Here is a 14,901-nt window from a genome sequence, read left to right as displayed (position 1 = left end):
ATACTATTTTTAAAGTTATGATGTGTGTATATATATGAGTCAACTGTTGTGTAATAAATCTAGATCATGTGTACTCATAGTTAATGGAGGTGACTGGTTATGAAGCCCGGCAAACATCAAAGGAGCAAACAAAGATGCCAAGATTTATGTTAGAAGGTCCACGACCCTGCACAATCTTTGTTTTGCGTTCATACGTTATGCATGAATTACGTAACCAGCACGTTTCTATTGGTTAGCTCCTCAGTACGGAGTAAACAACTATTGTGTTTTGTGCAGGGTCAAGGCCAAAAAAGAGAACAAAAACATACAACAAAGAACTTTGTTGGGTTTCATAACCATTCCCTCTATTAACTATGGTGTACTCAAGGCACACATTGGTTGATAGTTGATGCATGTATCAGTTGATCTTCATGTCAACTGAGTCAACTTTCCACATATTGCCTAAAATGCAACTGATACTTGGTTGGCATGTTAACTGGCGTATTAACTAACATGTTGAATGAACATCAGTTTACATATCAACGACAACTGATACTCAATCAACATGTTGACCGACCCTTGGTCAGTGTATCTGCTGATACATGGTCACTGGTCCTTTAACACGTGGTGAAACCCCAAGTATGATGCTATGGTCAACTGTCAGCTGATTATCAGTAGAATGTTGGTAGACATGTCATTCAAATATTGGCCAATATTTTGACCAGTTACTCAGTCAATAGTGTCACCTGATGGGTGCCTATTAAAAGAGCTCATGAACAATAAATCCTATACTGACCAAGCCTGTCATGTTTATCAAGATGACTGGATATCAGGCTTCTTTTTTTGGTTTTGCATTTTATGCACCTCGACTTAATAATATTGTGGTCCATAAAAGAACAGAAAAAGAACCCATTCCTTCAGTAAACCTTACTTCTAATTATTCTTCCTCTATTTATCTAAGGGGTGAATGAAAGGAGGCTCCACGTGACTCTAGATCTAATGTCAAATTCTCCCATTAATGTATATAAGTATATGCTGGGAAATTGGAGGGAGAATCAAACAGTTGATAAGAACACATTTGGGGCTTTATTCCAGGCCCCAAGTCGCATCGATGTGAGCTCTCAGCATTATACTTACTTTTTATAACCTCTAGTTTGTAATAATCTTTGTACAGTGATTTACATTAAAGTTCAGATGTAGCAGGACTCTGATTGGTTGAAAAAGTATAAAACATGCTGATGGCACTCTCGATTGCTTTGAAAATAAAGTTTGTTTTGGAAATTAGAAAGTAACATGTGGGAAATTTAACAGATTCTTTATCATAAAACAAATAAAGAAGCCTTGACTGTGCTGAGTTCTGTTGTAAAGCGCTTAGGAATTGGCGTGAGCACTGAAGATGTATGGAGAAACACTCAACCATGTCACGTGTTCCCTCCTCCACTTCTTTCATGTTCTAGCCGCTTTGTTATTTTACAACATAATTAATATATGATTTTTATAAGTATAGGATGAGTATGATCGTCTGGGTGACTTAGTCCTGAATAGGACTGTTGTTGTTGACAGTGACCGACGTTTCAACAACCTGTGCGGTAGTCATCATCAGGGTCAAATGTAAAGATGACTACCGCACAAATTGTCAAAATGTCAGTTACTGTCAACAACAACAGTCCTATTCAGGACTACATTCACCCGAACGATCATACTCAACCTACTTATGAAATGACTCCTGGGATCAAACCTTTCACAGTTATGATTTTAGTCATTGTTGTCTTTAAACTGCTTACAAAGTGTGTTTCTTTATTTTTTAGATGCAGGTGAAACACTGGTGCACAAGGCGTGCTTGTTTCCATGGCATATTGTTCTTCCTGTTGTTGTTCAGTATTTTTTGCTACTTTCTGTTCACAAATCTTCTTCCGAGAGCAAGAGTCTATAGAGGTAGGACTGTGATCTGTATCTGTATCTCCCAGTGCTGATGACTTCCACTACCATTTATGTCTTTTACTAGGCTTGTACCAAATCTCATCCAAACCAAATGCAAATTTTATTTTATTTTTCTGTTAATGTGTTTACCGGTATTCAGATTTCAGCTAGGTTTTTTGTTTTTGTTTTCTGTGTTTGCTTTTTCGCTGCTTATTCTCTTATGAAATTATTTAAAAGTTGTTTCTAATAATTATTGTTAGTGTAATGCGCAGTTATTGCATTGCTTTATCATCTGGGCATGAGAGAAGTGCTATACAAAACAACACAGAGATATTATGACCTTGACATCAGCTTCATTAAAAACATCAGGGGACTAAGAATAATGTTAAACGAAAAGGGGTGTTTATTTTGCCACTTGCACATCTCCCAAGAAGAAGGGAAAAACATGGGTTATGCAAAATTGGGGGCCGGGGGGGGGGGGGGGGGGGGGCAAACAAGGTGTATTAAGGTAGAGGTACCAATGGCGAATAGGCCATTTCCGAGTTACAAAATACTCTCACTTTCAAAACAAGGCTTACTGCAGAACCTTTCTTGTGCATTTTGTGAGACACAGGCAAATTAATGCCCCAGTGTCTTTTGTTAAACACAGGCAAATTAATACCCCAGTGCATTTTGTGAGACACAGGCAAATTAATGCCCCAGTGTATTTTGTTAACCACAGGCAAATTAATGCCCCAGTGCATTTTGTTAGACACAGGCAAATTAATGCCCCAGTGTATTTGTAAGACACAGGCAAATTAATGCCCAGTGCATTTTGTGAGACACAGGCAAATTAATGCCCCAGAGTATTTTGTTAAACACAGGCAAATTAATGCCCCAGTGCATTTTGTGAGACACAGGCAAATTAATGCCGCAGTGAATTTTGTGAGACAAAGGCAAATAAATGCCCCAGTGTATTTTGTTAAACACAGGCAAATTAATGCCCCAGTGTATTTTCTTAGACACAGGCAAATTAATGCCCCAGTGTATTTATTAGACACAGGCAAATTAATGCCCCAGTGTATTTGTTAAACATAGGCAAATTACGGTATTTGTTAGAAGCAGGCAAATTAACACCCCAGCGTATTTGCTGTATTTGTTAAACATAGGTAAATTAATGCCCCAGTGTATTTGTTAGACACAGGCAAATAAGGATCAATTGTTCGCTTGAAAAATCACTCAGCATGCCTATATATCTAATGCTCAGAATTACAGATATTTCCTTAGGAAAGATCCAGATTTTTTGTAGGCCGGTTTATATTCACATGTATCGGGTTTATAACACACAAAGCTTAACATTTCTACGAGTAAAATTGTTGTTGCTTTATTGATAGTAACGCCATAATGTTTAACAGTTTCATTAGCGACTGAGCTGGTCCTCATAACCACTTCTGAGCTTCAGCGAACATTAAGATCAAGATCGATTAGCATCCTTATAGTGCCACGTCTTCGACATAACAGTCCGCTCGCATTTACAGCTAAAACGTTTTCTCTATGTAAAGATTTGTAATTACGCACCTTGCGGCCGTGATAGTAATTATTTACCAGTTTCAGTGAAGATCACAAGATAGCCAGCATGTGCACAAGCGAAAATTAAACGAGAAAAAATTCGTCTTGAGCGCCATTGCATTTGAGCGCGCAGTAAAGCGAGATTACTTTATTTTTACCGCTAATATTTCCGAATATGGTATTGCTGTAATAAATTAACCGCAATAAGTAACGCAGCATCTTGCTTGTGTTCTTTGTTCTGTTGCTTTTTATAAAGTCACCTTCAACAGATCCAAATGTTCTCTGATTCTGTTTTAACTGTTCCAGACGGAAAAATATTTTTAAAGAGAATTTTTTTAAAATTGGAAATAGCAGACGCAACATCAAATTGCTTGTGACCGGATATGTAATCAACTATCTTACCGCAGATTGCCATATGCCTAACCGCAAGGAAGGCAAATGACCGCGGGATTTTAACGCCTTGGGCAAATGTCTGCTGTGAATTCCTGAACTGGCCTAAGCCTCTCATGTAAACTAAGCAGTGAGTGATAATTTTCTTGTTTGTATCTCCAGATTTTTTCAATTTTCCTATGAAGAAAGATGGACCTCCACAGATTGCGTTTGTCTGTCAACCCTTTGCTGCTGGAAAGTGTGGCCTCTTGTGGCAAAAAGAGTACTGCGAATTTCACAAGAAAGCTCTTAAGAATCCTAAGAACTCAAAGTACCTCAGTTTTAACTGTCACAGCTCGGGACATGGGGGCCTTGGCAACCGTATCCAAGGAATTGTTTCTCTCTTCTTCTTGGCATTGCTAACTGACAGGGTCTTTCTTATCAACTGGATCGGGCCAGGTATAATAGCGGACTACCTGGAGCCAAATCAGATTAACTGGGATTTGCCACTGAGTAGATTTGGGACATTCCACAAGAGCTTTTGGGGCGTGATACCGGAGCCTGGTGGATACGACCACAGCGTTGTTAAATCAGAGGATGCGTTTTCAAAATGGTGTTTAGAAACTGATTTTGAGTCTGATGTATTACAAACACGTTTTGAGGCCGTTGGCACCATATTTCACTTTTTACAGGAGTTATATAAAAACCCTTATTTGAGGAAACAAGCTGCCATGAAGGAGCTTCCCTCTTCGCCTTCACAAATGTTCGGCTGCGGATTTCAGTTTCTCTTCAGGAAGAGCTTAGCCATGGTTCGTGCTTTAAGACAAGCCAGGCTTTCACTCGGCAGAAAACCTCCACTTCTTGGTATACATGTTCGAACCAGTGATCATCATTGGGGTAGTACAAATGCGTTTTCATACCGTTCACATAACACAACTCTATTTTTCCTGTGCGCACATGAACAAAGTAATTTTATCCGGCAAAGGTTTGGCCCAAGTTTCAATGACCTAAAATGGTTCTTAGCGGCCGATGATAAGGCAGTCAAGACCGCAGCGAAAAAACAATTTCCCGATGAAATAATCTCGTTGAATCTAAACCCAAAACATCTAGCTTTTGGTTGGCAAGACAGTAACACTATTAGAGATGTACTCCTGGATATTTTCCTTCTGGCTGAGAGTGACTTCCTCCTTTTAACTTTTGGCAGCAGTTTTAGCCGGCTTGTAACTGCTGTTGGACTACATGATGAAAATAGTATAGCTGACGGTGAACGATGTTTGGTCAACCAAACGGCTTTAATGACAGTTATGTCTAGGCTTCAACTTTCCTTAGAAAACTAGGAGGCTTATTTATGTCCAGGCGTTTATTAAAAACAAACGTTCAAGATGCACACCCTGGTATTTCCTATTGCTAAACTAGAGAATTCAGGACCGATTTAATTTCCATATCATTGAACGTCTATTTAACAGTTACTGAATTAGGCTGAGTATGATGTGAAGAATTCTGCAGATCGAGGAGAATGTTATCTTGGCCGAAGTGGATAACATCCTCCGAGATCAGCATAATTCTGCGAATCATACGAGAGCCGAATTCAATAATTGTTTTATTATTCATTCAAATATTTCTCAACAAACTTTACCTCCTCGGAGACTATTTGACCCATTTCTCGGCACGGTTTCAGGATATAAAACCGATGTTTTTTCTTTTTCTCTCAGATGCTCCTCAAAACGTAGATAATTAACATTTATCGAACAATATGTTTTGGGTATTCTTTCCTTTCTTCCGTTCAGTTTTTGTTAGAAATTCAGCTATTTTGTCTTCGGATAGCCTGAACGCCACTTTTTTCAGTTCATTATTGCCCAAGCGGCTTCGTTTCCAGGTTAATATACCTTCGATCAAATTCGTTTCAATCAGATATACCATCGAATCGATGCTATATAATAATTGCTCTCATCTTCCAAATATGATAAGCGCCAGTTGGTTGAAGTATTAACCTGGAGGTTTGCACTAATCAGAAAGGGCGGAATGTTTTGAATGACTGTGATACAAACTTGTTCTTGGAAGCCTTCAGACAAAGCTAAACTTAAGTGACCCTTTATTCGGTAACCTCATTTGCCTGTTCTTTGTCAGTTTCAGAATGCGAACAAGTGGTTTTTCTTGCAGGTATTGCGAGCCTGTCCATACTTAGCGTCTAGATGTCATTAAAATCGTTCGTGCCAAACTCTCCACCAATCAAAGAAGAGCAGGATTTCAAGAAATGGTGGATACGACCAGGAAGACGTCACTGAATTGACCCTAGTCCTCTCTTTATCATTTGTACGCGGTCGCGGGAGACTAGCGCGGCATAAAAGCGCGGCATCTTGGCAAATGGGACGACCGCAAGAAGAGAGGATAAAAAAGAGTCGCCTCCAGTTTTCCCTCCTTCCCATCTCACGCCCCCCACCCTCCCCTCTTCCCACCCGCGGCGCGTTTCCTCTGCACTTCCCTCGAGAAAGAGAGAAAAATAAACAACTGGGTACGAGTCAGAAAGCGCCAAGAGATAAGGGTTAAATGGAATGAAGAACATTTGAAGTGATGAGCAACCAGGCTCTATCTAGAAGATTAACCGAACGTGCAGGACATTTACGAACACAGCGAATTATAAGACGAAAAAATCTCAAAATTGTCTGACATACTAACAAGCTGTGGCGACTGTTAGAAGCCAATGAAAGCTCTGAGGACCCTGAGGGGCAATGGGCTTCTGTTTCGAGGTAGATAATTAATGAAACTGGAAACTGTATACTGACTTTTTCTTATCATCGATTCCATTTGTGTCATTCTTTCGGTGCCGCCTAAGCAACCAAGACTGGCCTGCGTAGCAAGCGTTTCCGTTTGGTTTCCGAACCAAGAAAGACCGAGGAAGGGGATTTTCGGTTTTGACTGCGCGAGAAATAAAACTGTAGCAAAAAATGAAAGAGGGGGAGGGGAGGGGAAGGGGAAGGAAGGAAACCCACCCCCTCCCCGCTCTTTTACTTTCTCCATTTTTCGCGCGGTCTTTGACTCTCGTTCCTCCTTCTTTGCTCATAGACCGCACAGAAACGCTTGCTACGCGGGCTAAACTAAGACTCGCTCAAAGTCTCCTCTGAGACAAATTTGATCGAGCGCACTTTGCAAGAAGCCTGGTTTCTATAGAATGTGTAAGGACGAATTTGTAAGCGACCATTGGACGTAAACGTTTGAGATCACTAGCTTTCCTTTGAAAACCACTTGCCTTCGTCGGCTGCAGTTTGAAATTTTTCCCTGTTAAAACTGTTAGTTATGATGTACATTTGTTATAATAAACTCCCAGTCCTGTATCTTAAATTTTCAGACCACTGATGCATATTTAGAATAATACTAAATATTACGACAATTATTTCGCAGAGATTTCCCACATCGTCTCTTTTCTTGCCATTATTTTCCGTCCTGTTTAAAATGTGCAGAAATTAAGTTCCTCGATATTTAAGTCCGTGAACAAGGATTTGTACATCATTTTTCTGTCCTGACTGTAAAACTGAGACCAACATATCAGCTTCGAAGTGTTGCCAACCAGTCCTTGTTTCCTTGTTTGAAAACTAACATAAATATTAATGTTTTTAAGTATTTTTGACAAATGAGGACAGAATTGTGGATTGCAGACCACTAGAAAAAAAGCAGTTTTAGTTTTTCTCTTTTGAACAGAGCCTGTCTGTGAGAAAATGGAGTCGCACAAACGAGCGAAAAAATTAATGATGCCTGAATGAAGGAGAAGATAAAAAACAAATCAAAATTGAACGATTTTAACTTCACGTTCAGTGGAAATTCGCGGGGCATAGAGGAGATACCCGCTAACTGACACGGGTGACTTATTGTCAATGATGTAACGATCGTTTAATTGGCTGCTATTGGCTGAACGGTGACAAGCGTGTTGTTAATATACAATGATTGCCACCTGTCAAGTCAGTGTTTACACACTGACGTAGTCAAGCTTACCGCGCGTTCCGAACCAGCGATTAACGTACTCTTTTAGGAATTAGGTAATTTTTAATTCATAAACGCTTCAGAGATCGTAGTTTGACTAGGGTGATCTTTCGTCCAAAATCTTTAGGGATTGAAGGTAAATATTCTGTTTTACGAACTTCATGTTTTGCACTTGCCTGAAGCCAAGGTAACTGTTCCCGCCAATTTTTTGTACTACTCGTTACACGTGTGAGGGATTGGTACTGCATTTGCTTTGACCGTGCCTTTTTGCTTGTCAACAAAACTTCAAGATCGAAGCCTGAAGAACTACCACTTTTATGGAGATAAGTATCGTAGATAATCAATATTGAATGCATAACAGTTTTTTTCTCTTCTCTTTAAAGACGTAAAAGCGAGCCCTGAAGGAAAACCAATATCTTGACGAAGGTGGGTACCTTGTGTTAAATTCTCTGTGATATTACGGTGACTTCACTCATAAACAAAAAAATATCGCCCACCCGTCTGTCATCGCTCCCAGGTGTAGCGGGCGATACCACGATCGGAAGAAAACGCGCTATGGAGGTCAAACAGTACTTCTTTAGCCTTGCTTCAACCGTAAAATTTTAAAGATTAAGTTATATTAGTTTTATTTTTTTGATAAACCCGGGGTGAAGTCACCGTTTCCGTGATGGGTCAATTTTCCTGTCAGGTCTTTTAATTAACGCCCCTTTTTTATACAAATGTGCTGGAAGAAATTTTTCTCGAAGGGATAAGAAAAAAGTGTTATCACATTTATAACTTTTATTTGAGGAGGCCGTCTGAAGTTACTACACGGAAGATCTGTTCCTCAATTTCTATTCATTATAACAAATTTCGCAATTTCGTGGGTCATTGAAAAAATGGTATGATCCAGAAAATCGCCTGCTTGATTTCAGGTTAGGAGTGCCTCAAGGAGTCTTCGAAAACGATACGAGTTTTAACAAGAGAAAGTTACCAAGTTTCAAATCCCAAAATTCGTAGTTCGAATGTGAAGATTATGGAGGTCGATCTTATTTCCTACGTGAATGATCGGCTATAGTTTGACAATTAACTTCATTTGTTCGTTCTTTGGAACTAAGGAATGACCAATTTTAAGTTTTCTTTTAAACCGTCGCTAAAGGACTAGCAAAGTTTTTTAGAACTTTATCGACTACTTTCTCAGTAATACCATAGCAAATTGTTGAATTTCTTGTGCCCTGTCTTTCCGCCACTACCAGTAATTTCTTCAGTAGTTCTGCCTAATTGTCTCTTTTTTTCAACTGGCGACTGGAATTAAAACTTGCCATACTCTATATAAAATAGGGTGCGGGGGAGTGACTTTGGTTACAACAGTATCTCTTGATAGTAAATGCTTAAACAAGTGCAAATTAAACAGCTAACGAAAGTTCAAATGGATTACCGATATTATCATTGTGAATGTTTATTGAAGTTTGGAGCGCTTACCATTTGCACGGAGAACCGGTTCATCCTGGTGGAATGTTGGGGAAAAAAGGTAATACTCCGGCTTTCCGAGGTATTAACTTTTTCTCGCTTTGAGAACCGGAACCACTGAAATTTTCTTTACCATTTGTTTGATTACCAGTGAAAGGCTTCCTTTCCAGAGAAAGCCAAAAATTTACCGGTATTTAGTAAATGGTCACAACGCGATCCCATTCCTGATTTCGGTGCGAAAAAAATACCAGTACCATTTGACGGAAGATTTTTTTAATCGAAATTTCCGCACCAAAGGTAAGCGCTCTTGGTCTCAAAGAATATGCTCGTTATAGGCAGGTAGTTTTATTAACGGAATGTTCATTAGGCTTTTTAGCAAAAACGACACTGCAAAGACAGTGACAAGGTCGCCAACAGATCCCACAGATCTTGACCCACAGATAACAGAGCGCAAATTGAGCACCGAAAGTTGCGCTCAGTCCAAGGATGCCTATGTACCGAGCCAGGACTCGAGCCAACACTTCGACCCAAGACTCGACTCAGGGTTAGAGTTAGGGTTAGGGTTTAGGGTTAGGGGTAGGGTTAGGGAAAGGGTTAGGGTTAGGGTTAGGGTAAGGATTAGGATTAGGGTTAGGGTTAGGCGTCTAGTCACTGATAACTCTTGTTAAATACGCACACGATGTTCAGAAAGTACCCCATATTAAAAAATGTAGGAACTGGAAAGATTTTAGTCATGCGACGAGTCCTTTTCCATCTTTATTTTATTTTTGTTTAATGTTTATTTATTATTTTTATTTATTTATTTTTGCTTAGAGAAAAATTAGGAAAGTCCTAACTGGAGTGCTGACTCGAGTCCTGGCTCGAGTCTTGGCTCGATTCCTAGCTCGAGCCCTGGCTTTGACTCAAAGATCGTTGTGTTGTATTTGATAGCACATGGAGTACGTTAAACAAAATGATATGAAATAAACAATAAATGGATGATATTAGTCTGGTAAAGAATACAAAGTGTCATTTTTAATGTTGTAGTCTGAGCACGTAGAAATTTCCATCCCGTCTGAAAGAGGAACTGATGCTAAATACCATGTGCATGAAGTTATCCTTTCGATTGGTTCAGTCTGGTGTTCTCACCGGGTGGTTTTTTTTGTTTGGGTTTCTTAACCAAAACTGTTTCTATAGATGATACAGAAGCTTCTATAGTCTGACGATTCTCATCGTGAACTGGAAATTTGTATTGAAATCTTACATAGCAATTTATACTAACATTTTTCTCTAAATTTACATAGCGGACCGCTGACCAAGATGACACGAGTTACACTGTTGATGTGCCTTACGATACTTGCCCTGACACATGGTAGGCAGACGTTCATTTTTCTGTTATTGTTTTCCAGTTATTAATCAATTCCTTTCTCTCTTTTGAGACTCACAATATAACCGGGTGCTTTTGAATTCAATATTTCAGCGGCACCAAACCCCAGCAAACGCGGACCTGAACAACAAGACCAACAGGAGACTGAGCCCGAGCAACCTGAACAGCCTGTAGCAAACTTCGTAGGAGGACCAGAAGGGCCACCAATGGAACAACAATTCGCCCCACAGGGACTAGAAGGGCCGCAAATGGATCAACAGTTCGCTCCACAGGGAGATCAACAACCATTTGCCGCGCCAATGGACCAACAAATGGCTCCACCTATGGACCAACAGCAAATGGACTGCTGTCAACCAGCACCAACATGTTTTAACCCTTGTCCTCCAGCCGCAGCTCCGATTTCCTTCAGTGCTCCTCCCCCTCCTCCTCCACCACCACCACCACCCCTTCCGGCAGCACCATGTTGCCCACCTGGTCCTGCCTGTGCAAACCCCTGTGCCATGCCCCCACCCATGCCCGACATGGGAATGGGAATGGCTGGCTGCTGTGATCCATCTGTAATGCCAACGTGCCAAAACCCATGTCAGCCACAGCCCCCACATCCTCCCAGAGCGGCATACGCACCCTATCCTGGTAAGTACGAGATTCTTTTATATTGAAAGCGTTCTATGTTTTACAGCAATAAAAATTTATGTTTTTTCCTTTTAAAACATGTAAAATAAACTGTCAAGATTATTATTAGCCGCAACGGAATTAATTTGACAGCGTTTAGCCCTATTGATTGTGTCTACATTGACTTCAATAAAACCCAAAACACCATTTACTAACCGTAATTGACTTCATCCCACTGAGACCCTCCCTAACAGATCGACTGAGCAATAAGATGGTTGATTAGCTAGACAAACGGACTAGATAGTCCAACCAGCATAGGTGGAAGGCTGGTTACCAGTTATGGAATTGAGTAAGAAATATGTTGAAAGTTTAGTTTTAATTTATCCTATACCCGTCCAACAGGTGAAATTACAATGAAACTCAAGCAGTCATGGAAATCTGAGCTCGCAGACCATGCATCACCTGCCTACCAGATCCTTGCCGGTAACCTTGCTACTGCGGTAAGTAAAACCCCTTTTTTCGCGCCTTTTTCTTTACCACGCCCCATCCACCTTCTCCTAGAGCACAGGCCACCATAGGCCATACAATAGACTACAATCTTCTAGGTTAACTATGAAGTAGATAACTTAGGTTATATTTGAATTATATTGTATATTGTAGATATTTTATAATTTAGATTTTTTTTTTATATTCTTTTTTGTAATTAGGTAGCGCTTTGGACAATTATTGGATTTTAGCGCTATATAAATAAAATTATTATTATTATTATTATTATTATTATTATTATTATTATTAAGTATGGCATGATTATAACATTCATTATTATGGTGGCTTTAGGGTTAACAAGGTTCACAGTCCTAAAACGTAACTATATGTCATTAAAAACCACGACACGCATGCTTCGCTTTTGGTAGCCTTCGACCAAGTTCTTCATTTCAAGTGGCGAGCGAAGCGATCAACGAGAGAACACGAGAGCGAGGGCCAAAGCCGCGAGAGGCATGAAGAGCTTGCTCGCAGGCTAAAGTTTTTATGAAAATCGAGTCCCAGGGAGTAGAATAGTTGCATATTTAAACTGCGCTGACAAGTTTCTCGATAGCAATTTCCCTTTTCAAAACTTTGCACATTGAAAATGCTTGCATTTGCTTCCCAGACGTTTTCAGCCTTCTCCTTGAAGAGTAGTTAACTGCGGTCTTGATCACAACAGACAGCAAGCAGCCGTCCTTTTTTACTACCACTTCCGTTAAGGCTCATTGCGAACTCCCCGATCTGCACTAGCGACCTTCGCCAGTCTTCAGCCTCGTTCCTTATGGTTGGTTCTGGCAATAACGAAAGCGTTGCTTGCGAGAAACTTAAAACAGAGTACACAGGAGAGGGGAAAGAATTTCTCCACGTCAAAATAAAGGGAAATTGTGGCATACTTATGCCGCTCTATCTTTGATGTCCTTTAATTAACACGCATATATAATTTTCATTTCTGCTTACTATAGGTGAAAACAGCTTTACGAAGAGATGCCTATATCAGCAATATTTATTTCAGGTAAAATGGAGCTTCTTGAATTTGGGTTCTTTGTTCCTTCTTCTCGGGCTTTTTCAAATCTGCCCGGCTTTAATTTATTCCACAATGACCACGTCTCCTTCTTTACCTTATAAGGGAAGGATACGTACCAGGAAACCCCTCAACTCAACCAATCACAGTGGCTCATTTTATGGTTGATGGTGGATCAGATGATGCATCGCTTCTACAACAACAAGTTACACCCGACGAGTCTCTAGGAGATGGACTTAAAGTTTACAGGGATTCATTCAACGCTTATTAGAAATAAAGTGTACTCTTATTACAAGGTATGGTGTCGTTTGCATTTGCCACTTCAATAAACAAGAAGGAGTCTGGGCCGAGTTAACTTTCGCAAAGACTTCTGGGACTGTTACTAGGGACGGAGACAAAATTGGCCAATAGCTGACTGGCGCGTCCCCAGTAACTATACCAGAAACAATTGCGAGACACATTTCGGCACCAGTTCCCTTCTCCTTTGTAATTCGTCGAATGGATGACGAATAAGAGTTGAATTGTTGCATTTTAAATTAGTGAGTAGAGGGTAAGTTTTTCACAGTAAGTCATTTTACCAAGTCAGGCCGTATTTGTAGTCGCCAATCTTGAAACTTAGGGAGCATGGGCACAAGATTTTGGTGCAACGATTTATGGGATTGCTTGCGTAAAAGGCGTTGGATATGATTGGTTGGTTGATGGAACCCTAAAGCAACCATCAACCAATCATTTTTTACCTTCCCAAACGCTCCCAGAATCCTTGACAAAACTTGTTGCTTAGTTACCCTAAAATTTTTTAATTAAGGAACTACAACTTACTTGGAGACGAGCTTCTGTCTGAAATTTTTTACTTTCTACATTTGACAGAAAATGACTTGCAGGACAAATGGCAGACGAACATCAGACCAGCGATGAAAGCGCCGAGACGGACATTTTAATGCCTTGTAAATAGAGTCCAAATCGACTGACACCGTTTCTACGGGTGTTAAAAATTTTGTTTGGTATCGAAAACTGATGCAGTTGTAAAATAATGTTCTTGGCGTTGAATTGGCACGCCAAGGGAGATATTTTAGCGCTCCTAACTTGACGAGCACATTGAAATTCGCCTTAGGAGACACGCCATAATCGTAGCTTTTTAAATTCTTGACATGTATTTCGTTACAGGGGGATCTTTAATATGTTGTACAAAAGCTACTTCGTTGACTCTTATAGTATCCTAGATTATCTACGTCCTAGAAAAGATAGAAAGCCAGTTTGGGTAAAGTAAATGTCAAAATAAAGATCATTCATATAAATTAAAGACACAATTCTTAATTAAAAGTTGTGTATGTTTAGTTTACTGAGGAAAGGAACCTTCTTAAGGATACCTTCCGAAATTTAGTTGAAATCATACCAGCAAAGCATGTACTGTTTAAATCCATCCAAGCTAATGTTTTCATAGTAACGACACTATTGAGACCATTAAACCGCGTGTTCAGCATCCTCGGAGACCCAGGGGCGGTCAGTCGGGACGGGAGAAAAGGTGCGGAGAAACTTTTTAAGCACAGGCGGAAACCCCCTGGGTACCGACTCTCACCGGACCATTTCCAAAAGGTCAAGCGAATGCTGGCTCCTGATTGGGCACACAAAATGTTTTGTATTATTGTGCCCAATCGGCGAACAGTTTCTCCTGAGTTCTCTTCGTGAGTTCGTACACGACGGCTATTGACTCGATCACGGCTTGTCTGGCTCATGCACCAAAGAAATGCACGCAGTCAGGAAACTTTCAGTTTGATATAAACTCTCCAGTTCAAAATACTGTCTACCCGCAAACTAAAGAAGCTTTTCCAAAAATACAAGCTTGAGCTTATAACAAGTATTCACTCTTGCATCGATCACGCCTTCTTAAATATTCAGGGGGTTTAAGATGCCACGACAGCTGACAGCCACGAAACCTCGCATGAGAAGTGAATTCACATTTTTTCAGTCTCTAACGTGATTATTCCAACTCGCTTACTTTGTCAAATGCAAGCGATCTCCTCTGGCGCTGAATTTCTATCAACCATATCCAAGTTCATACAGAGAAAGAAAATTTTGTCATTGCTTGTTTACTTCTTTCACAAAACGTGAAATTAGGTATTCTCATGTGGCAGTCGTG

The 14,901-nt window shown here is 40.1% G+C and overlaps 2 protein-coding genes across 4 annotated transcripts in view; both read left to right on the top strand.

Annotated features, from left to right (window-relative positions):
* Window positions 1-5,203, top strand: part of LOC140934893 (alpha-(1,6)-fucosyltransferase-like) — a 5,893-nt gene extending 690 nt beyond the window's left edge. Inside the window, exons 2-3 of the mRNA XM_073384458.1 lie at window positions 1,788-1,914; window positions 4,000-5,203. Coding sequence (XP_073240559.1) covers window positions 1,788-1,914; window positions 4,000-5,153 — 1,281 coding nt within the window. The 3' untranslated portion in view covers window positions 5,154-5,203. The remainder of the gene's footprint in view (window positions 1-1,787; window positions 1,915-3,999) is intronic.
* Window positions 5,204-7,812: 2,609 nt separating this feature from the next.
* Window positions 7,813-13,060, top strand: LOC140934891 (uncharacterized). Of its 3 annotated transcripts, none has more exons than XM_073384455.1 (7): window positions 7,813-7,927; window positions 8,175-8,217; window positions 10,524-10,591; window positions 10,700-11,239; window positions 11,621-11,718; window positions 12,706-12,755; window positions 12,870-13,060. In XM_073384455.1, the coding sequence occupies exons 3-7, from the start codon at window positions 10,540-10,542 to the stop codon at window positions 13,033-13,035; spliced, it is 906 nt and encodes a 301-aa protein (XP_073240556.1). In that variant the 5' UTR covers window positions 7,813-7,927; window positions 8,175-8,217; window positions 10,524-10,539; the 3' UTR covers window positions 13,036-13,060. The 3 variants fall into 3 exon arrangements, with proteins under 3 accessions (XP_073240556.1, XP_073240558.1, XP_073240557.1); XM_073384457.1 differs by having other exon boundaries at window positions 7,823-7,847; XM_073384456.1 differs by having other exon boundaries at window positions 7,894-7,978.
* The last annotated feature ends 1,841 nt before the right edge of the window (window positions 13,061-14,901 follow it).

The sequence above is a fragment of the Porites lutea genome, chromosome 4, assembly GCF_958299795.1.
Source record: "Porites lutea chromosome 4, jaPorLute2.1, whole genome shotgun sequence".
Lineage (NCBI taxonomy): Eukaryota > Metazoa > Cnidaria > Anthozoa > Scleractinia > Poritidae > Porites > Porites lutea.
This window is presented reverse-complemented; position numbering and strand designations above follow the sequence as displayed.

Coding starts and splice junctions, on each gene's coding strand:
- LOC140934891 (XM_073384455.1), top strand. CDS start 10,540: ATGACACGAGTTACACTGTTGATGTGCCTTACGATACTTGCCCTGACA. Junction 11,719..12,705: donor CCGGTAACCTTGCTACTGCG/GTAAGTAAAACC, acceptor TGCTTACTATAG/GTGAAAACAGCTTTACGAAG. Junction 12,756..12,869: donor ATCAGCAATATTTATTTCAG/GTAAAATGGAGC, acceptor TTACCTTATAAG/GGAAGGATACGTACCAGGAA.